A 23,835-nucleotide genomic window follows, 5' to 3' on the forward strand; every position below is an offset into this window, starting at 1 on the left:
TATTTCAAATGACATATTTTTATAATATACGGGTAATCCAAATGTTTGTATACTTCCGACTTCGCCGCCAAGCTTGAGTCAAATTAAATCTACAATCTACTATTTCAACGTTAGGCCAAACAACTTCTACAGCTTTGTGAATTACAATTTCAAAGTCTATTGTGACCCGTTTTGGAGAAAATTGTATATTAAATTGATATAAATATAACATGCTATTTATTTTATTAAAAGTATATAGGTACGTCAATTTTATAACTTTTGTTTAAGAATAAACAACAAATTAAAGGAATACATTGACCATTTTTAAGTACAAGAATGGTAAACATTTGTGTAAAAAACCGGGGACAAAATTTAAACGTACCATCCATAAATTATATTGTATCTATTTTAGATAGTAACTTTAAATTTGTGTTACAAGAAAATATAACCGTTATACATTGTATTATGTCAAACAAGAAGAAACGCTGGTTTATCTTCACTTCCAAAAAACCAACTAATATGAACGAAATGAAACTTACATTGAAGAGTGAGGACTACAAAAATAGTAAAATCTGTCGAACAAAAATTAATTTTTAATTTAACAAATGTAATAATACCTATGTTAAATAATATGTTCAGTTGTTAAAATTGTAAATTTTAAAGAAAACTGTGCTGGCCGAAAAGTAAACGGTAAGTTTTGGCTAAAAAGTGACAGTGGCCGAAAAGGGAACTGTAAGTGTTCAAAAACGGCGACGCCCAAATAAATCAGTACCCAACTAGTGTAGTAATTTTAAATTCGGGACCCAACTCGGATGCAGCCCTTTCAAAATGTATTCAAATTATCGCGGAGGCGGACCCAATTTATTTAGCCCCAAATTTACCGATAAAATAAATATTTGATAATAAAGGTTAAAAGGTTTCTCTGTACGACCCCGATACAATGATATTATAATTATTAACTCTGTAACGGCAGCCGTATAATACTATTAATATACCTACTATTTAGCAGTGTCGGGAGAGGTGATTTCGAGTGTCTCGTACTCTCGTGGGTCGGTTTTATCACTTGTTTCCGGCGATACGCGTGAATACAATTAATGAATTAATGAATTAACTATTATTTATTAAGGTATACAAATACAATAAATGGATTCAGATCTAGTAATAAAATAAACACCATCATTTAGTTATTTAATATGACAATATTTATATCTAATACGTAAGTAGGTATCTATATTCTCTATATTATATACGCTGTAGTAATGTATATACACTTATCACACGAAAACGTATTATATACTGGTATCGAAGAAATATTTTAGTAAAATGAAAACCAGCAAAAGTAAATTACTTTAATAAAATCGACTCATCGCGAACAAGAAAATATCAGGTATCTACGTTACCTGAAAATACCTCGTATATTATAATCTGAACATATAAACTAATAATTTATGCTCATCCTTGGATAATTTTCTGAGTTCAGACTACGAGTAAAATAGTACTAGGTACTTATTATCCTTAATACTTATAATAATATTAGGTACCTACCTACATGTAAAAAACTAAAAAGTAAAAACTTTAGTCTGTGGCAGGGGTTAAGTTATATAGTAATTCGTGACCGACTTTCCGTTTAGTTTATTAATTGCCAACATTATATTGTTACCTACAATAAACGTTTGACAACGTGCATGAATTCGAGGAAGAGAAAATAAATTGTACAAAATTGTGACGTCTGTCTAGAAAGTTCTGAAGTGAACGAAATGGTTCACATAATTCAAAGTAAGTAAACTTACCTATTATGTACGATAAACACAATTTTCGGAGAACCAACCCGAGAAAATCAACCAATAGCAGTTGACGACGAATCCAAGGCTGTTAATTCAATGCACTAAAAACCTATTATAAATATGAATAAGGCGTTCATATAGACTATGTACCTACTCAAAAATAGAAAAATAGAAAAATGTATTTTGTTAAATAAATTTAAAATTTTATATATATTATAGAATAAATGGTACTACAAAAATATAGTTAATAGTATACATCAAATATTATAATTGTACTTATTTCTTATACATAAAAAATGTTAGTTAAGTTTTTTGAAAGGATCAATAAATAATACTCATACAATAAGCCAATAACAAAAAAAAACTATGTATAAATATATAAATTATTAATTATTATATGTGATAAATATCAAATTTAGATGAATTTAAGATATGAATTTATTTCCTCAAATATTTATAATGAATACAAAAAAATATTGTTATGACTTGCACTATAAAACATTTATATAATATCATCTAAAAACATACAAAATAAACACTATTATATCTTTAAATGATAATAATTTTTCTTGAATCAAATTTGTACCTCGATTATTTTCAATTCAGATTTCAGAATTATGAATGCGTTAAAATTTCGGACACATTTGCAGTTTTGCAACTAAAACTACCAAAGGATTTATACGAAAATTAACTTATATTAATAATGATTAATATATATATCAATACTCTGCAAATGAATCGACTGATCTCAAAAATTACATAGCTCAAAATAATTTTTCGTATTAACATTTGTCGAATTTAATTACTAATTATAAGTCGTAAGGTATCATAATTTATCACATAACAGTATAATACGATTTACAGTTCGTTTTCTGGTAAGTATTAATTAAGTATTTTTCTAATATTTGCAAAATCATTCGATGAATAAGTAGATAACTATAATTATATATATATATATGATATATTTGCAATTCACACTTATATTTATCTCGGTTTATAAATTTTAATTATACTATATTATAAATACATATAGGTACATAATATAACATGTTCCTGACCCATAATCGTAATCGCACGATTTTTAATTGAAAAGAGATTTGTTAGGTTTTTACTTTGTTGATAAAAACAGTCGCATGTAGATTAGCCCGCAGTCGTGGTAATTTAAACAGCATATGCTATATGATTATTATTTATAATACGGATCATCGCGCAAGTCCACGAACCACTTCAGTACGTGATATAATCGCACCCGGGTATATTGCCCGCGTATTCCTGCATACAGCAGCATCTCTATCGATCTCATACACCTAATCACAGCAGTGAGGTAAGTCTCGTCATTCGTCGATGTATAATATTACGAGTATTATAATTTATAACCAATACAGACAATACAGTCATATGAATATTGTTATTTATTATATTAAATAAATTATTGTATTATTAATTTACCCCGCACAATCGTCACCCGAACTCGTGGTAGTCGCCGTTATGAAACTCGAGGTTAGACATTACTATACATTATTAGCACCTATACTGGCTATACTTAAAGCTCTTATCATTAACACTTATTCACATCGTATGTCTTTCGAACTATAGTAAATTGAAATACTCTAGTAAGCCAGTAACTATCTTCTGCAAAACAGAATGATGATTTATCATTTATTATTTATTACACCAATATTACGATTGAAAATGTATGCGTTATTAAAACGTCATCTATACCTCTATTTGTGTAGTACGGGTCGAGTGTATATTATACTCTACAGATAACTAAAATTATATTAATATATAAATACATATATTACAGTCGAGTCAACTCGAAGTTGAAGGGAGATAAAAATTTGCTTCGAGATAATATGTATTATTCGAGAGATCTAACTTGAATCTATATTAATTTATATATAATTTATATTTCTAGAAGAATAAAAAAAAATTCGAATTGCTAAATTTTTCGAGTTATTGCGACTCGACTGTAGTTATTAATTTATTTTTTTATAAAATCTAAAACGTTTTAGCATGTATAGGCCGTATATATATTTTTATTAATATATATATTTAAATAATACATCCTAGATATATTATTATATTATATAATAGGTACCTTTAATATTATATTTATATTTATATTAGGCAGTAAATAGATACTATAAATTGCATCGAACATTTCATTTTATATTCTAGTATCTTATATTTAATTAATAATTTGCATTTTAATTATATATTTTTGCCTTTTTAAATACCTACAGGCTACAGCATTATGGTAGGTACTCAATACATTTGTATGTGATCCACATCAGATTTAAAATTAATATAATTTGTTATGAAAGTAGTAAGTGCTAATTACGTAGAATATTCTAATTAATATTAGATTTCTCTGTTAAGCTAAGTAAACACTTTCACATTACATAAAAGACATAGTTATATGTACCAATTGGATCTTAAAACAATTAAAGATTTATTTTTGTTATTACATAATAACAGTTATTCTCTGATAGTGTCACCTTATTATGTGGCCTATAGCTATTTTTTTATAAATATTTTAAAGGTTATTATAACAAAGCAATTTACCCATATTTTTGAAACTGTAGAAGACTACAACAGATTATACTAGATTGATTTGTCTTACACTCTTAAATGCATATGATAAATAATAATAATAATATAAGACTGATGAGTTGTAGATAACCAGTGAAGAGAAAATACATTTAAATTAAATTAAATGAAATACGATATCTGACTATTTTGTAACAAAACATTTGATACTAAATTTACTTGTGTTACCTATGTAGTTTATTTTCTTTCTTTGAAATACTTCAAAACTAACTATTTTTAATTATATTTGATATATTACATATCACATATGTATACATTTTTCAATGGGATAGGTTTCTATCAACACCTTAAGTATATAAGTAAAAATGAAGACATATTACATACATATATATTGGAAATGTAATATTATTATATTATATTATAATTTAAATTTTAAAGCCCTGACGAGCCAAAATTGAAAATTGCGCTGGTTCAGAAATTAATATTACTTAAAACTGTGTGGACTTTAATATTTTTTCTCCACACCTTAAAATTTCACAAGATTTGGGATCGCTTTAAAAAAAATATAATACACAAATAGTACATAGAATATACGATAACATACAATTTGGCAGAACAAATACAATAGTAATTACTAATTATTGTTACTGCAACTGTTGTAAGAACACTAAGAAAGAATAACTGTGAATTTGGTCTCGTACTAATTTAATAGTACCTATAATCATATGTATACTTGACAAATTATAATCTACAGATATAATATGATCATTATACCATTTGACATATATTTAAACATTTTTCAATTTGTTAAATGAAATAAAAATAATGAAAAATGGTTGTTTTAGTTTTAGCACATTTCCCTTCTTACTTCAACAGGTTTATATGGCTATTTATTTAAAAACAATGTTATTAGGTAACAAGTATGTTTAAAAAAAGTGTATATATTTTATTTTTGTTAAGTATACACTTATAATATTTTATGATTATTACATTTTTATTACTATTTAATATTTAAAACATTTTATCAAATTTTATTAAATTATATTAAATACAGCAATACAAAAATAAAACTAATATTATAAATAATACATAAACTATGAGCCTACAATTCATATGTACATATGTATCATTGCAGAAATTATAAACATTTTTATAAAGTGATGGCCTTGGAATTAAATGCTGAAATTTAAAAAAAAATTTTTTTAGTAAATACTACGTGTATTTATAAGTTACTTTTAAAGTTAAGTGATTTACATTATGTGTGAAACTTAATGATTAGTTGACAAATCCTGGTTGAAAACTCTTGCTATATACATATTTATTTGGTGATCCTCACAAGTTACAAGGCTATTATAGCCTTCTATAATATTCAAGGCGTTTTGCTACATAAGACACATTTTTAAATTATTTTAATTTATTATAAGATAACATTTTTAAAGAAAAAAATTAATTAAAACAAGTTTTACTTTTTTAAATGATTGGATTGCAGCATAGCATTCATTGTTATTTCATATTCCTAAACAGAACTCATATGAAAACTTAAATAATTAATATACTGGAATATTAAATAAAACATTTAGGTACATCTGGTATAGGTAAAATGTAAATTTCATTAAAAGAACATTTTTTTTGAAAAAAAAATGTTTGGTAATGAATTACGTTATAAAATAATGCATTAAAAAATTGTTTCATTCGAATCAATCCTTGGAGCAGTAAGAAATACCTATAACTTATGTATTATTAATAAAAAAAAATTTACAATAGTGCATTATAAAGGTAAAACAATTTTCATTTGTAAATTACATATAATGCATATATTAAACTAACATAAAATTACGGTAGATAAAATACTTATGGTAGATAACAGATTAAGTAAGTTAGTACCCAACAACGTTAATACTTTAAAAAAAATCACCTAGTACAAAATGAATCTATTTTATACAATAAATTCTGTGTAGTGTAAAATTTTAATCATTCTTAAGTTAGTCATTATAATAATTTGAAGAAGCGATACATCCAAATTGTTTTCATTAAATATTATAATGTAGAATGATCTATAGTATGCTAGGTGTGATCAGTATTTTAGTTAGGCGATAATAGTCGTTTACATCAATTATTAAAAGTCTATACTACAACTGGAAATAATTGATTTTTTTTTTTATCGTATGAAAATATAGAACTTCGACAAATATTTCTTTCGTCTCTCGGATAATAAGTTACTTGTTACCGATAATTACCTTGTTTAAATATAAGTCGCGTTTTACGAATGATGTCATAAAGTCACACTGTCCGACGGGCCATATATCTAAAATACACGCGTGCCATTTACTTCTTAGTTCGTACGATTAAAATAATTATAAAAATGAATTATTTATCTTATAAGTTGAAAAAGTGCATTTCTAAAAAGTTTATCTATTTTTTCAGATATTCTCCAGTGTAGTTTATAGGTTTATTTAAAAATAAAAATAAAAATATACTAAATACTAAAAATAAATAATATTATAATTACAACTTTGTAATTTAAAATTTAAGGTAACGTACGAGTCTTACTGAAATGTATAATATTAATGTGAGAAGTGAAATAAATTTATAAAAAACCTTCTATAAAATAGATAATTCAGTAGTTGGCGTAGGACGTAGAATGTATGAAATGCGAATTGCTATACGCGTACATCTATGCCAGCACTTAAACGTAATTCACATATATTGTAATAATATTATGTAGATTGTATAGATCATTGCGCTCAGGTTTCGGATAATTTTGAAGACGATTTCCCTATTATGCGCAATGCGCTCCACTTAAACATAACTGAGCGTAGGTATTTTATATTATATACGATTAACTGATAACAACGGAAACGAAATATCATAAGTTATTATTCAAAATAAATAATAATGTAATATACCTGCACAGTCCAGCTTTAGCAGTTATGTTATTATACTATATCGATTTGTTGGATCTATGATATTTAAGCACGTTGCAGATACATTTTGTATAGTATGCGTTCATTTTAATATTAAACTAATAATTTATTATTAAGTATTATGCTTTTTTTCGTGGTATTATTCGTGACTTTACCATACGTCAAAAGAACGTTTTATTATATTATAGTTCACACACTTTCTCTTCACGTGCGTATAGGTATAGGTATAGGTATAGGTACCTATATATATATTAACATTTAATTCAACAATTTTTCAACACGATTGGTGTTATGAAAAATGTACATACACCATCAAACGTTTTATAATGTTTTAAAATACATATATATTTTCATCGATCGCTCAATTTGCTCAGAAATCAGATATCGTTTAACTATATATTAGTGTTATTGTTATATATAACAGATTCAGATATGGGTGTATGCATTTTTATTACTTAACTAACCCATAAATCATAATATAATAAAATAATTATAAAAATGTTATTTATGAAGATTTTTTAAAAAAACTAGGTCACCAAATTTGAAAATTTTTCAGACACAATAGGTACATAAAATAAAAATAAACTTTTTTTCGAATTGGTTCATTGAAAAATAAAATTAGTGGCCGCTTGATGGTTCCTAACGAATAACGATGAATTGTGAATCATACCTACATAATATCCTAATAATGACAAAATAATTAGTTCACCGCTGAATGAACGAATAAGCTACTTTTCCTATGAGAGTTGTTAATAACAAACAATATTGCAGTTGCATTGTACTTATATATTACTATAATAATATTTACTACATTACTGTTGATATAGTTTTATAGCACTATACCTTATATGTAAATATCCTACATAGAGATACATATCATACATCATACATACGAGTTCCTAGGTACATATACAATGTATAACCCAGTAGGTACAATAATAATATTATTCTTGTCTGTGCGGTTGTATACAAAGGGCTGTAATAACATTAAACACCGTTCTATTGCAGTTTGTATACTATACATTATACAGGCGACAATAATTACGTGAGTGTGTTATTATACGGTTAATAAATAAAAATGAAATTAGGTACCTATTAACATATTTACATACATATTTTAATAGTATAATATTAAAATATACACATTTTATCCTCGTTTGGATTAATATTGTTTAATTACAGCCCTACTGTTGTCTTACAGTTTATAATTTGTATGTGTGTAATGTGTATACTATATTTACCTATATTTTAATAGTCCTACAGTTCTGTATAAAAAACCTTGTTGACCGGTTAACAAAAAAAAACTGGAGCATACCGCAGCATCACTTTTGCTGTTGTTGTCGTAGTCCAGTAGAGCAGAAAGAAAGGCCAGTGTGTGGTATATGTAGATATTTGAACATAATATTATTATAGTCGTCAAGGTTTTGCGTCAGCTTAAAATTGCCTCTGTTAAAAACTGTTTTCTTCTTTTAATTTTCGTTGCTCACTTCCTATGCAAAATTAAAATAAAAAGTGTAATCATATTATACCCTAAAGACATTTAAAGTATTCCGAATTTCGAAGTTTAATATTTTTACTACACTACTACAGCACACATATACATACACAGACAAAGCATAAAATGTAGAAAATATACCTACTCATAATATTATGTTTAAATCTTATTTTGAGTAATAAACATTAAACCTATACCAAATAATAAGTTTTAAGAATACGTTATTAATTTTTTTAATTAAAGTATGTGTATATTATAGCTATTTGTAAAATCAATTTTCCCTGAAAAGTTGTTCAATTTATAAAATTAGTGCAAAAGTTGGTATTTAAATTATTAATTATTTATACCGTTATAGATGTTGTTCTAAAAAACTAGAGCATTTTTATTAAACACATCAGAAATGTTGAGTTTTATTGGTATAATAATGATATCAGGTAAGTGTTTATACTGTTTATAGGGTTATTGCAATTTATGCAACCCGTTATCTTGACAAAATATTTCGGGACGGATAATTAAAGGGATCTGTGTAAAAACAAGATAATTCCATTTTTCAAAACTTTTCAGGAAACACAAAGAAAACACAAAGAATTGTCTTAAAAATATTGTATTAAAGATAAAATTAATTTTAAAATCAATTTAGAATCAAACTTAAATATTTTATATTAACATTCTGTTTCTACTTAACATTCCATAGTAAAAAAACAATGTTATATTGATAAATTATAAAATTATTAATTATTAATTACTTGATTTACTAACGAAATTAATTTAAAATTATTATCGCTATTATATTACGTATACGTAATTGACAATTTTGTCAATTACTCATTTCAGTTTGTAACATAATTGAGTATACGTTTTCGCCTTATAGAGTAGTGCTGAACTGCTGAGTGCTGGCCATCGTTTATTCTAGTTACGATAGAATAGCAATATAAAATGTTAAGCTTAAGACTGATAATTGACTGTGGAAGAATTATATGCACAACTTTTGTGCTTATAATTTACACAACAAATATTTTTTCCGGTCTAAGTAAAATAAAAAAAATGGCAACCTATTATAGTGGGTTTTGAGATAATAGGTTTTTAATTTGTTATTCTTTGTGTATTTATTCTTGCATACAGGATTATGTTAATGCTGTGATAATTTATAATTAATATACCCGAAAAACGATGGTTAGCAAAAACAATATTTGTCTGCCTATATTACTAAATCACTAAATAGGTATACCTATCTTATGATATATATATATAAATATATATTTATATGCTACTATAAAGTAATTTATTTTAGTTTTAGTAGTACACTAATATGTATAGATTAGATTGAATGAATTATTGAAATTGTCAGTATGTATAGAAAATTAGAATATATAATAATATAAGTTATAAGTTTTAAATATCTACAACTAATATTTTTAAATTATATAACAAAATAATAACTATACGAATTTTATTATAATTTTAACTTGAATTAATATAAAAAAGAATATTGTTTGCTTATATTATATTTTCGAAATATTCGATATTTTTAATTGGCATATAGATAACTAATGAGGATCCTCGTATACATTTTCTAGATTTCTAATACAGTGAAATTTTTTTTTTGAAAAAAAATTGCAAATGTCAAATATCTTAATGTATTTAATCTATACTTCAAAAATCGTTAAAATATTTTGAAAATTAATCAATATAGAAAATTTTAGCATAAATCTTTGGTGAAACTTTCAAGAATCTAAGGTTATTAGTTTGTTATTACTGTTTGGTTAAACATTTATGTATTATATAGTGTTTAATTTCAGTTTTTAGGACATTTTTTCGTGCCATTCCATTGATTCTTGCACTTATATGTAGCATTTCAGCTAGATATTTTATAAGAAAGATCATTTTCGTATGTCGATGCAGTTGATAAAATTGAATCATCATTATATAGATGAAAATTACTTGGAATTAAACCTTGAAGTAGCAATACTTATTTTAACCTTTCATTAAATCTAAAATGTAACTTAATCTTTAATGAGTATTAAATTATAGATAAATGGTATAAATATAGATATTTTAAAATATTCTTCTGAGTTATTAAATATAAAATTAATATACATTAATAATTTGTGTATGACAGATACTATAGGAATTTAATTTTCAACATTTACAATAGAAGCTTATTACTTATTAGTTATTTTGAAAACATTGTATTATTTTTTTTTTTTTAAGTTATCTATGTGATGTATTCTCGAATACTTTGTAAAACATTTTTGTTTAGGTATAGGATACATATCTATTTACATTTATCATTTACATCAGCTAATACATTACATATGTCTTATTGTTTACTTTGTAAAAGTTTAAAATATATATTATATAACGTTTATACTTTATACAATATACATACCTCTCAGTGTCTCAACGTTCTCAACGAATAAACTGTGTATTATTGTGTATTGTATTATGTACCAATTACTATAGAATAATATTAATAAAATATATATTTACTATTTACAAGTTGAAAGAATATGTTAAACATCTATGCGAATCGATTTTATCTTTAGCCCTAATATATTGACAAAACTGTAAAGCTATTAATTTTTTCTAAATTAATATAAATTTGTCATCGCAAAAGAATGCATACCTAGCTATTTAATATGTAAACCTCATCTGTATATTAAAAATAATTCAACTACTGAATATATTCATTATTTTTGTATAATATAATACAACTGTTGTATTATATTATAATTATACATTACAAATTTACAACTATATGAGTCAGTAATTGGGAATTTGCCTTAGATTATATTTTTTTAGTATAAAACTGTAAATTGTTTTACTTTAAAAAAAAAATAGTTGAATTACTATTAAATTATAAATATTGCAAAATATTATTAAAATAAGGCTCTGTGAGATCTGGCCCCTTATCCCCTTAATTACTCCCTTGATACGAACAGATATTATATTGTGTACAAATGTGCTACACTTATGTACTAATCACCCCCGCTGTCTGTAGCACACATATTTTTAAACCTATTATAAAATGGAACTGTTATTTTATTTTACACTATTATTCTTAATTTCTTATAGTACACAGTTAAAACAACTCAAAAACTATCGGTTCAAATTTTGATTCTGATACATTTTCAGAAAAATTATCCGCTAAATAATTTGCAGTCGAACGGGAGGCGTGTATTTGAAAAGTAAACGTTTGTATCTCTTCGGGACACACCTTACCGGGTGCAAAAAGTTTATGACAATTATTTGAAAATACTATTTTTAAATATATTTCAAAATTTCAAAAATCATATTTTGAACAACTGAATTATTACAGAAAAATAGGAATTGGGATGCTCAGTGGATCACGGTGTATAATATTATTTGTCGGCGTGGGATTGTTTACATTGCAGCGCAGTTCTAGGTATACATGTACACGCCTACAGCTGCTGCTGCTGCTGTGCCACCTGGCGCCGGGCCGATCTAGTCATCACTTCATCACTCGCCGACGACGTTTGTCCGTCTTAAAATAACGTAACTCGTTCTTTCGAAGTCTGACGTAGTCGACCAACTAACCGACTGCGACGCGTTGTTTGGAATAACAAAAAAAATAATAAATAATTTGTCATTAACATAAACATAAACAATAACAACGACGACGGCGGCGATCAACATTCAACAGTCCGTCGCCGCGCAAATGCGCAATCCTCACTCCGGCGTGCCCGACGGCAATGTCCGCAGTGTCGCCCCTCTCGTGCGAACCGCGGGGGGATAGGATCGGTTGGCTGCACTAAGGCGCCCGTAGTTCTCTCGCTCGCCATAATGTTCCCCGCACAATCACAGACACAAAACATAAATAGCTCTATTTATTATTATTACAACATCCGGTGGTGGTGGTGGTTGCGGTGGCACAGGAGGCGTATCAATGAAATTGCGTTGGAGTACGGGCTAGGTGGTCGCGGTGGGGAGGGGTGGGGGTGCGGAGAGCGGACAGTCGTCGTCAGTGATAGTAGTGCGTACATTAATATCATTATGAATGAATCCAAGTGAAACGTAGTGAATTGAGTTTGTTGCGGGGGCACCGTGTCCGTGGCTCTGTGTACGTCGGTCGAGTGTTTTATTTTTTTTTTTTTTTTTGTACTCCGTTTACCCTTTCCCGCCCAATCAACGACGTGTAACTGGGTAAGTATCGTAGTAATATTGTTATTAATAATCTACATGAACGTCTTCAAGTGATTCGAATTCGCTGTCTCCCGAGTTCCGATACTTCCGATCGTCGTCGTTCCGTTTCGTGTGTATCTCTCGAGTATAATATCGTTGTTATATTACATCGTCGCCGTCCGTTCAATATGTTACCGCGTTTCCGGTGGTCAACTCGGGGCCGGATCGACAGCGACACCACACGAACGGAACGCCCGACGCGGCAGTCGTCTTATTAGTACCGGTACGTCATCTTCAATCCGATATTGTCCGTGTGTTGCAGCAAAAGTAGCGGCGGCGACGGCGGTAGATCATTCAATCAACTGTTACGTCATGTCGTCCTTGTCGTTACCGAGGGTACTGCAAAACCGGAAGACCAGCCTGGATCAGGAACGTGAACACTTTGAAAAGATTCAAGTAAGATGTCAATAAGTTATGTTGGATTATCTCGGTTAACCTACCCCTCCGCCGCAGTAGTACTTCCTTTGCTATTGTAAATTAGTGTACACATATTATAATATATATATATATATGTATGTATATTTATAAACCCTTACACGTTTCAATAGATAATAAACACTTCAAATCTATGTCTTGGCCGCCCAATATTATGACCACTTGTTTCAATTAAATATGTTGATATTTTCAAATAATTAGAGATAAGGATTTCATTCTGTTACACTTGAAATACATCATTATTATTTCACTTGGCGATTAAATAATTAGTATTGATTATAACTAGTATTATTGTCGTCAATTCTGCAATAGTTTTTGTTTTATTTTTTCATTGAACTAAGTAATAAGTATCTCATGATAAAATTGTAGTACACGAATCGAGTAGGTACAATTTTGTATATTTAGTGATATTCTTTAGAGGTGTGACAAAAAACTATAGCCAATTTTTCATTGTAATAATGGAAGAACTTCATGTAAGAATTTGAATTATATACATACCTACTTACATATTTTACCTATTATTTTACATTTATTGGATTACCAATACTTATTTTGTTATTTCTTAATTTTTGGTATCTATACTAATTAATAACTTCATTATTCTCATAGTTTGACTAATAAGTCATTGTAGATAAGTACTTACAGATACTTTATTTTAAATGTAGGTACTTAATTGTAAACTATCCCTGCTATTATGGTAATCAATATAATAATGAAATTTACAACGCATATTGTGTTTACCTTTTATTAAAAAATAAATAAATGTAAAATATAAACTACTAAAAACTAGAAAACCAATTTTTTTACTATAATTTTATTTTGTATTTTATTTATTGTTTTAGGCTGCAAGTATTAGTAAAGCAATTAATACATTAGAGAATCCAGTTAAAGAAAAACATGCTAGAAGTATCCTTTTCTTAATAGTTAATGATTTATATAAAATACCTTTATTATTGTATTTTATAATTTTAAATAATCCATTAAATCATTTCCTTATAATAAATTATTTAAGATGCTATTATAGGAACATTTCAAGAAAAAAGTGCTGAGACTTTTTGGCGTTGTGTCACTAAATTACCATTACAAGAACACCGTATTGTGGCCTGGAAATTTTGCCACGTGTTACACAAAGTTTTGCGGGAAGGTCATCCAAATGTTTTGGCATCATCACAACGACATAAAACACTTTTACAGGACTTAGGAAAATTATGGGTATAGTTAAATTTTTTCTTAACATCAACTTAAAAAAATTTTTTTTTAATATTTCATTAAAAAAGTAGTTTTCAATTTATTAATTATAATTGTATTATATATGAATTTTTGAAGGTGCATTTGAAAGATGGTTATGGGAAACTCATCCAACAATATTGTCAATTACTACTTACAAAATTAGATTTTCATCGACGTAATCCTGGATTTCCTGGAAATTTAGTTTTATCTGAAGAAGATCTTTGTAGAATTGGAGACAACGATGTTAATAATTATTTTCAAATGTGTGTCGAAATGTTTGATTATATTGATGAAATTCTGGGACTTCAGTCTGCAAGTGAGTATAATTAGGGCAACTTATAATTTATATTTTTTTGATTGTGTGTATTTATTTAATTTTCCATATAGTCTTTGGTTCATTGGATATGTCTCGCTCAAATTCAATGACTAGTCACGGTCAGTGTCGATTGGCTCCTTTGTTGCCTTGCATATTAGATTCTGCACAGTTATATGATTTATGTGTGAAAATTCTCTTTAAAATGCATGCTACTCTACCACCTGATCTATTATCTGGCCATAGAAAACGTTTCCTAAGACAATTTACTATATTACGTCAATTTTATTTGGGGTCATCTAATCTCCAGTATTTTAAAACACTTATACAGATACCTCTTTTACCTGAGGTAAATTAACTAAGATAATGAATGACTGATTATTATTATTATTAATATTTATATTATTATTATAATAGAATCCCCCAAATTTTTTGGTACAAGCTGAATTATCAACCTATGTTACTCAAGCTGCCATAGTATTACCAGATGAAGATCCATCAGAGAATAATAGTATGATTGGTGAACTTGTTGATCTAGGAATTGGGAATAGCGTCACCAGCAGTGAAACAAGTCAAAGATCTTTGTCGCCGGATCTTTTAACCCAAAGGTATATTATTTTATTTTTTTAATACTTAAAGTTCAGCAGTGACGACAACAATTTAATTGAATTACTTCTCTTTAAATAATACTATGAATAGTATTATTTATATAGTTATTGGTATATAATATGCATAAATGTATGGTTTTTTAAATTTTTATTACACAATTATGAATATACATTACAGAGATAACATGATTCAACATTTACATGGAGAATTAAACGCTCATCAATCATTAATAATTCAATTAAAACAACAAGTTTCTACATTAGAAATGGAATTGGCAAAAAAAGTAAGGATTTTATTAAAAAATTATATAAATCAATAAAATCTAAATTTTTTATTATTTGAAAATATAGTGCTTCAAAAAAAATCTTTAAATTACTGTCTGGTAATTACTTCCAAAAAAATATAAGTCATTTTACATGTATTTAAAATTCATATTTCTAAATGTTTCTTCAGATGTTAGTATTATTTCCATAACATTAATATTGTTTCAGGATAGTTTATAGATTATTGAAAATATAATATTTTAAATATCAAGATAAATGATATACACTATAATTTAAAGTTTAAATTAATACATTGTTATTATTTACAATATAGTAACTAAAATAAATGTACATACAAATCCTCACAAGTCACAATAAAATATATAAATAAAATTGTATAGGTTGAATAGGATTGATTATAAAATGTTTGTTTTAAAAATCTGTAGTTCTTAAAATTGATAAAGGTTATTTTTTCCCTCAGAAAATGTCAAGATTGTAAAAATGATTTCGAAGTCTCCTACGTGATTTTTTTTTTATTATTTTAATTTATAGTAATGTTGTATAAAAAATAAATTGTTTTATGTAGTAAGTATACCTTCATTGTAGGTTCACATTCTAATTATATTTAATTTATCAGAGATAATCATTATGAGTTTTATTAATGTACCACAAAGCATTGGTTATTATTCTGAAGGTTATTGACAGAAATTGTATAATTTTTGTATTGTGTTTTTGGGTGTTTTCCAAAAAACGAATTACATAAGCAACCGGTAATTGAATCTGAAACAATTTTAAGCACTATAAAAATAATACAAATATCTGAAGAGTACATTGTACTTTTAAAATTTACACATCATATAGATATTTTTCTATAATTATTTTAATCATACAAAGTAAATACCATGCATGTATTTTTGATACAGCCAATTAAGTGGTATAAAATTATAATGTAAAAAGTGACTTATATTTAAACATGGACGTAATTACACACAACAATAATTTTAAAAAACACCAAAATTATTCATTTTTTTTTATCTCTGTGTTTTTACACATTAAAAAAGTATCGGTAATTTTTGTTTTATAGCCATTGTACTAAAGTAATAACTCATTTTGTTTATTTATTATTAAATTTTATAGGACAGTGAATTAACTCAAGAAAGACTTATCAGAGATGATTTATTGCATCAAGTAAATTCTATGGACAATTTTGATGAATTAGATAGTAAGTTATCATGTTATAATATACCTTTAGACAAACATGTCCTGGTCAATATTATAGAGTAGAATTATAAGTTTAATAAATAAGTATTTCACTATTTTGTAACATTTTGTTGTTTAAGTTTTTATGGAATAGGCATCCAAATTTTCATTACTAGAAGTTCACTAAAAATATTCTACTTTGAGAATTATTTGATAATTATAACTGTAGTAACTGTTTAATATTATTTTTAAAATAATAATTATCATTTTTAGAAAAATATAAATTACTTGAAGAAAAGTTTAACAAGTTGAAAGAAGTGTATACCAAATTAAGAGAAGAACACATTACATTGTTAAGACAGGTAATCATTTTTATTCAATTATTATTTACATTGTAATATTATGTTTTTAGTTTGGTGCCCTAAATAACTAATTTTTAGAAAGCTGCCGTCGATAAGTCACTGAAAGGATCAGAAAAAATGACTAGATTTGCTCAAACTGCCAATTCCTTGTTACTGTCCATTGTAAGCTATAGTTGTGTTTTACGTGATGGGCAAGGTATTGGGAAGGTGTAGGTCAATTATTGAATGATTAGTTGTACAAATTATGGTTCTCTTTATAAATTAATTGAGTTATACAAATACAATTTTTAGTTTATAACTGAATATTATGATAGTGGTTAGTTGGTCAAGGGTGTAGTGCTTGATTAAATTTATTTATTTCAATATATTATATGACGGAATTTTTAATATAAGAAACTCATTATTTCTAAAATGTTTTATTATTCCATAACTTATAATCATAACAATATAAAAATTGTCATGGTTATAAGTTGTTTTTAATTTTTTGCTATTTTGAATGACAAGTTTCTTATTTCATATTCTTAACCAGAATATTTTTTGAAGAATCTCAAAGAAAAAATGGAATTTAAATAGATAATTAAGTATTTGAAGTTTAGATGGGTACAATAGTGGCCTTACGTCTTTCAGGGCCTTTGATATTACTTTACTCGTTCAACTTAATATACTAATTGACTACATATAAGTAATTCAAATTAGATACTTAAAAAAATATTCTGATTCGGACTATGAAATTAAATATGTTGTATTTAAAAAAAGTAAAGTAAAACTTAAATAATAATAACAATAATTAAAAAATATATTCTAACCAAATATTATACAAAAATTGAATTCATTAGCTTAAATTCCTTATTTTGTAACATTTATGCTATACTGAGGATATTAAATTTAAGTAAAAATAAAAAGGTTTTTATTAAGTAGGTAAGGTTATTGGACAAATATTTTGGTTTCTGATGAAAATTAAGTATGTACCTAATATATAATTATATCTATTATGGGCAATGTTAAAATTTGCCTCTGTATAGTACAATGTCAATGATAATTTTATGTTATTTATTATATTTTATAATACTTCTTTCTGTATGATCTCTTACATACATATGAATATATGACTTAACAAATAACACCTAATAAATAATAAATATTCTGAAAGACATGAAAAATAGTAAACTGAAATTTACTATTTAGTGTTACAAATGTAAATTAGTTGATAAAACACATATAAGACTTATCCAGATAAAAACTAGAGTAATTTTAAAATTTTAAACATTTATATGAAATTCAATATAATGGGTAGTTTTTTTTTTTTTTGAAAATGTGTTATAACATCTAGTAAACATTACAGTATCAACATTAATATATAAAAGATTAAATATTTTCAATTATAAAATTAATTTTATTACTTTTAATATTTTGTTGACCTTTTATTATAGTATTTAAAATAAGAATGTATTTTATTTTCTCAGTTTTTATTTCCAATTTTTTTACTATTTCTTCATAACTTTTAATTACAAAAAAATTCTAAACAGCCTTTTACCATTAAAAAAATAATATATACTATTTAATGCGGTTTTTGTAAACTTTTACAAGCAATATATAATATTGATAAATTAAAAAGGATGACTGATTACTAAGTTTTGATGTACAAAATATGACATTTTTAGTTTTTTTTTGCAGAATACCATATGCTATAAATGTAATTTAAATGTGCTGTAAAATATTTTATTAAGATATTGATTAGTATTTATATAGTAGATAAATGTACAATATTTGTATTGATGTAAATTTGTATATATTTTTATTTAAAATAATATTATATTTTAAAATAATATGGTTATTTTAGAAATCTGACGTGGACAAGCAGTTGTCAAACATGCGTACTGTTGAATTTAATATGGCACCTCAAAGAATAAAGTTTGAAGAAGAATTAATAGCACTCCAAACTACTGTGGATTCGACTACTCTTCACAATGATGTATAAATAATAATGTACAAATCATATATTTATATTAATATGTAATCTTTTATTAGGAACTTTTGAGAGTAACTGAGCTATTAAAGACTGAAGTTAGTGAAGTAAAGCAAAAATTGACTGATGCCGTACAAATAAAATCTGATTTAGAATTAAAACTTTCTGAATCTGAGGAATTACGGTTTTCTATCAATGCTCTTTGGTTTGGTTAGTGTATAACATTATTTATAATATTCTTATTTATTGAACTTATTTGATATTAATTCAGTATGTAATTTTTATTAGAATGTTGTCGTAAAATAATTGAACATACAAGTGAAATGTTAGATTATCCTTCTATGTCTTCAGCTACTTGTTCTCCTGGTATGTTATGAAATTGTTGTATAATTTTTATACTTTATAATACTTATTTTCTTTTGTTAAATTTAGAATGTGTATCTTTAATCAAAGAAAAACTTGTCAGTTCCATTGATAAAGGAAAAGATGAAGTTGCAGGGTTTGCCCATTATGTTGCCATGTATATTGTTCTTGGAAAATCTGTATCAAACACAAAATCTGATCTGAATGATGCTCAAAGTAAATTTGTTTATACCACTCTATATTATTTAAAATAGATTTTGCATATTTTTTGTTTTTTGTTTGATATATAGAGTTGTCGGATAAATGTAAACAAGTAGGAAAAGACAGTGTAAAACTCTTAACTGCTTGGCAGACTGGCGTCAAAATTGATGAATGTTGCAATGGTCTTATCAGTACATTGAATGATGTTGAATCCATGGCATTTTCTACGCAAGCAAACGAGTCGTTGGGAGATTTGGTTGAAGATGAGCTTAGTATAATGGATAGAGCAATTGAGGAAGCGGCTAAACGCATTCAAGTACACATTGAAAGTTAAAGTACAAAATATTCTTTCAAATAATAATTTAATACATTTAAAATGTTAGGAAATGATCACTGAGTCGAGAGCTGCACATTCTGGAATTAAACTTGAAGTGAATGAACAAATTTTGGATTCGTGTACTTCCCTCATGGCTGCCATTAGAGTGTTGGTGCACAAATCACGTAAACTTCAAGCTGAAATTGTAGCTAATCAAGGTTCTAATGGGTCAGCTAAAGAATTCTATAAGCGTAACCATCAGTGGACTGAAGGGTTAATATCTGCAGCCAAATCTATTGGGCTGGGTGCTAAAGGGTTGTTGTAAGTAACAATTTTGTTGAATATTAAAATAGTATAATTATAAAAATAATACTCATAATATTAAATAAATTGGTTTCTAGAAGTTTGCAATATTTTTTCCACATAATTTTATTTAAAAAATAATTGGATATACATTTAATATATTTTTAAAAATGACAAGTTGAGTTAACTTCATAAATATAGAAATATAAATTAATATAGTATAGATATAAATAAAATTATAGTATAAGGTAATTTTAAAATGATTATAAATAAAAATGCAGGTTTTTGAATAAGTATAAAAAATATTTGTTCATTTTTGTCGAAGTATATTAGACATAACAGAAAGTTATAATTAATTTTAATGGACTTAATTTTTGCTAGTAAAATAGTATAATCATAACTTCTAGTTATAATTATATTATTTTTAAACCATATTCTAAAGTCAAGAGAATTTTGACTTTTTTTAAATCTATAAAAGAATTAATATTGGATTAATATTTTTGTATTTAAATTCAGATTAAAGGTATCACTTATTCTTTAGTCAATATTGAAAAAATATTTATATTTATACAATAATTAATGTATCTGACTTACTTTAATATTATATTTAAATAGAAATTTCTATTAATGGCATTAGTGCTAATTTACATATTTTTTCATTATAATCAACCATCATCACAATATTACAATATGCTAAACTAAATATTTCTTCATGATGTTATGTGTATGTTATATAGATTTTTCAATGTAAGTGCAAATGTTTTCATTTCTTATGACTAATTATTAGTTTTTTATTCAATAATTAATTTTATCTAGATATTATTCATTTTTAGAATTCTTTTAGGTTTATTTTCTTTTAAATTAAAAATATTTATTTTATATTGTTAATAGACAGGCAAAATATTAGATACAATTTAAAATCAAAAATTTGTAAAGACTTGTCTATAGTTAAAGTTCTGATCAACAACAATTTATATTTAATTATATTCCAAGAGTAATATTATGTGCATATTAAAGTTATGTTATTAAAAATTAATATTGTTCAAATAGAGATGCAGCAAATGAGGCTGTAAGTGGCGAAGGAAAACTTGAAAGATTAATAGTGGCTTCACATTGTGTGGCTGCCGGGACAGCACAACTTGTGGTTGCCAGCCGTGTAAAAGCTTCACAAAACAGCGATAATTTGGCTGAATTATCCCAAGCGTCACGTAATGTTACTAATGCTACTGCTACAGTGGTAGCCACTGCCAAATCTTGTGCCCAATTAGTTCAACAAACAGGTAAAAAAAACTAAGATTATCTCATATTTAATATAAAGTAAATAATTTTTTTATTCATAATTTACTTATAAAATTTTTTTTTTTTTTTAATTTTTCAGAAGACCTAGACTTAGGTGTCCTGAATGAACATCAAACCAAACGTTTAGAAATCGAGTGCCAAGTTCGTGTGTTAGAGTTAGAGTCATCATTAGAAAAAGAAAGAATGAAATTATCTGCATTGCGTAAATTACATTACCAAGAAGATCAAAGTTAGCGAACAAAGTATAAATTTCCTCTAATAATTTGTCTATTGTATCAAATTTAATCTGCTTCCAAATAATATTTTTCTTCTTATAATTTGACCACTAAGTTTATATTTTTATACTGCTCAAACCACTACTATTAGACATATTACGTGTTTTAACTTTTATTCCATTTTAAGCTTAATAAATTATTGATGTTTTCCTTATTATATTTACATTCATGAAAACTGATTTAGTAACCTAACTATATGGCTGTTAAATAATATTATATAGTATCAGTTTCAGAGATCTCTTTACTCATGTTTCTAAAGTTGTTTTTAAACAAAATAAAATTGCCAGTCAAATATTGAATTTTTAGGACTTTGGGTACAACAACTATAAAATTATTTATTTATAATAATTTATATTCCATTTTTATTTTACTTTTTATTGAGCATGCTTGAAAAAAATTACTTTCTTATTTTTTTTTTTTTTAATGTTATTTCACTCGTTGACGTTTATATTAAAAAAGTTATGTAGTTTGTATCTTAATGTTGTGTAATAATGATGTATTGAACAAAATAATCTAATATTTATTGTTAAAATAATGGATATTATGTTTATTATAAATTATATTGTAGTTGTTGCGTATGCGAACAATTAGATATAAGTTATTATGTTTTTATACATTTTTTTAAAACCTTAACATAGCAAATGTAAGTTAAAATTTTTTCTATTACTTTATTTTGTGGCATATTTTATAATTTTTCTACTTAGCTTACTTATTGGGCCATTGATCTGCGCCAATTCACAAATATTATTGTTAATCATTGTAACCTAACCAAATATTAAATTATGTTTCCTTTTTTTTTTATATTATATAATTATTATTATTATACATATTATATAATAAAATGTGAACTATTACTTTTATTATTTAAACGACCACAATTTTGTCATATCCTTAAACGTTCTCCTGTGTCATCATGTGTTGCAAATTATCTCTCAGACATCGCGATCATAATAGTAATATAAGTAGTGTATGTAATAACCTTTTTGAAGATAATGGTTGTAGGTATAGTATAGCTTACTATTTCAACATTGGCTTTACACAAATACACAATTACTCTGTTGGCTTAAATTAATTTGCAATATTATTACTCATTAGCTACAATATGAAATTGTTAACATATTATAATATGGTATAATAAAATATAAGTGCTTTATAAGTTGCATTATAATATTCCTAAGTTAATAGGAAATTTAGATAATAATTAGTATTAATTTCTATGACATAAAGTTGGTTATTTTATTAATACGTACATTAATATAATCATTAATTGTATAAATTTATAAATTATTTTGGACTACAAATTCATAAAAATTATACAAGATTTTTCATAAGTTATTCACCTATAATAATAAAAAAAAAAATGTTTTGCTAGAGAGACTTTAATTTACGACATTGCAAATTCATTATTCACCCGTAAAATATCACGAGATGTATTTAAAATGTTGATACTTTTATTTTTTTTTGAATATATCTGTTTGAACTTCATTAATAACACCGGTTTCGACCGTTCGGGGTGTACCTACTTCAACCGGGGTAACTGCAGGTTTGCTTTCAACTCGAACACCACGTGTGATGAAGCGTATTTTTATTTAGACATCACCACAAGTATCATTTTGTGTTAAACATAAATACAGACATACATTCTTAAAATTACTATATATAAACTTTTTCTTAAAGTTCCCATCCGTTTCGGATGTTAGAAATCAAATTGAATATTGTTTCTCTTTCCAACGATGAACAAAATAATTCGTTAGGTAGTTGT

General features: G+C 26.0%; 1 protein-coding gene across 5 annotated transcripts; it reads left to right on the plus strand.

Moving 5' to 3' along the window:
• The first annotated feature begins 3,033 nt into the window (after positions 1-3,033).
• LOC113554079 (huntingtin-interacting protein 1) lies at positions 3,034-22,467 on the plus strand. Of its 5 annotated transcripts, none has more exons than XM_026957757.1 (19): positions 3,034-3,087; positions 13,201-13,334; positions 14,216-14,279; positions 14,386-14,585; positions 14,700-14,919; positions 14,991-15,265; positions 15,334-15,524; positions 15,703-15,808; positions 16,926-17,010; positions 17,262-17,350; positions 17,429-17,512; positions 19,191-19,322; positions 19,379-19,526; positions 19,605-19,682; positions 19,749-19,895; positions 19,970-20,196; positions 20,264-20,517; positions 21,550-21,779; positions 21,878-22,032. In XM_026957757.1, the coding sequence occupies exons 2-19, from the start codon at positions 13,251-13,253 to the stop codon at positions 22,030-22,032; spliced, it is 2,769 nt and encodes a 922-aa protein (XP_026813558.1). In that variant the 5' UTR covers positions 3,034-3,087; positions 13,201-13,250. The 5 variants fall into 5 exon arrangements, with proteins under 5 accessions (XP_026813558.1, XP_026813557.1, XP_026813562.1 ...); XM_026957756.1 differs by lacking the exon at positions 3,034-3,087 and adding an exon at positions 12,738-12,899; XM_026957758.1 differs by lacking the exon at positions 3,034-3,087 and having other exon boundaries at positions 13,251-13,334; positions 21,878-22,467.
• Positions 22,468-23,835: the final 1,368 nt, after the last annotated feature.

This window comes from Rhopalosiphum maidis, chromosome 2, assembly GCF_003676215.2.
Source record: "Rhopalosiphum maidis isolate BTI-1 chromosome 2, ASM367621v3, whole genome shotgun sequence".
In the NCBI taxonomy this organism is placed as follows: domain Eukaryota; kingdom Metazoa; phylum Arthropoda; class Insecta; order Hemiptera; family Aphididae; genus Rhopalosiphum; species Rhopalosiphum maidis.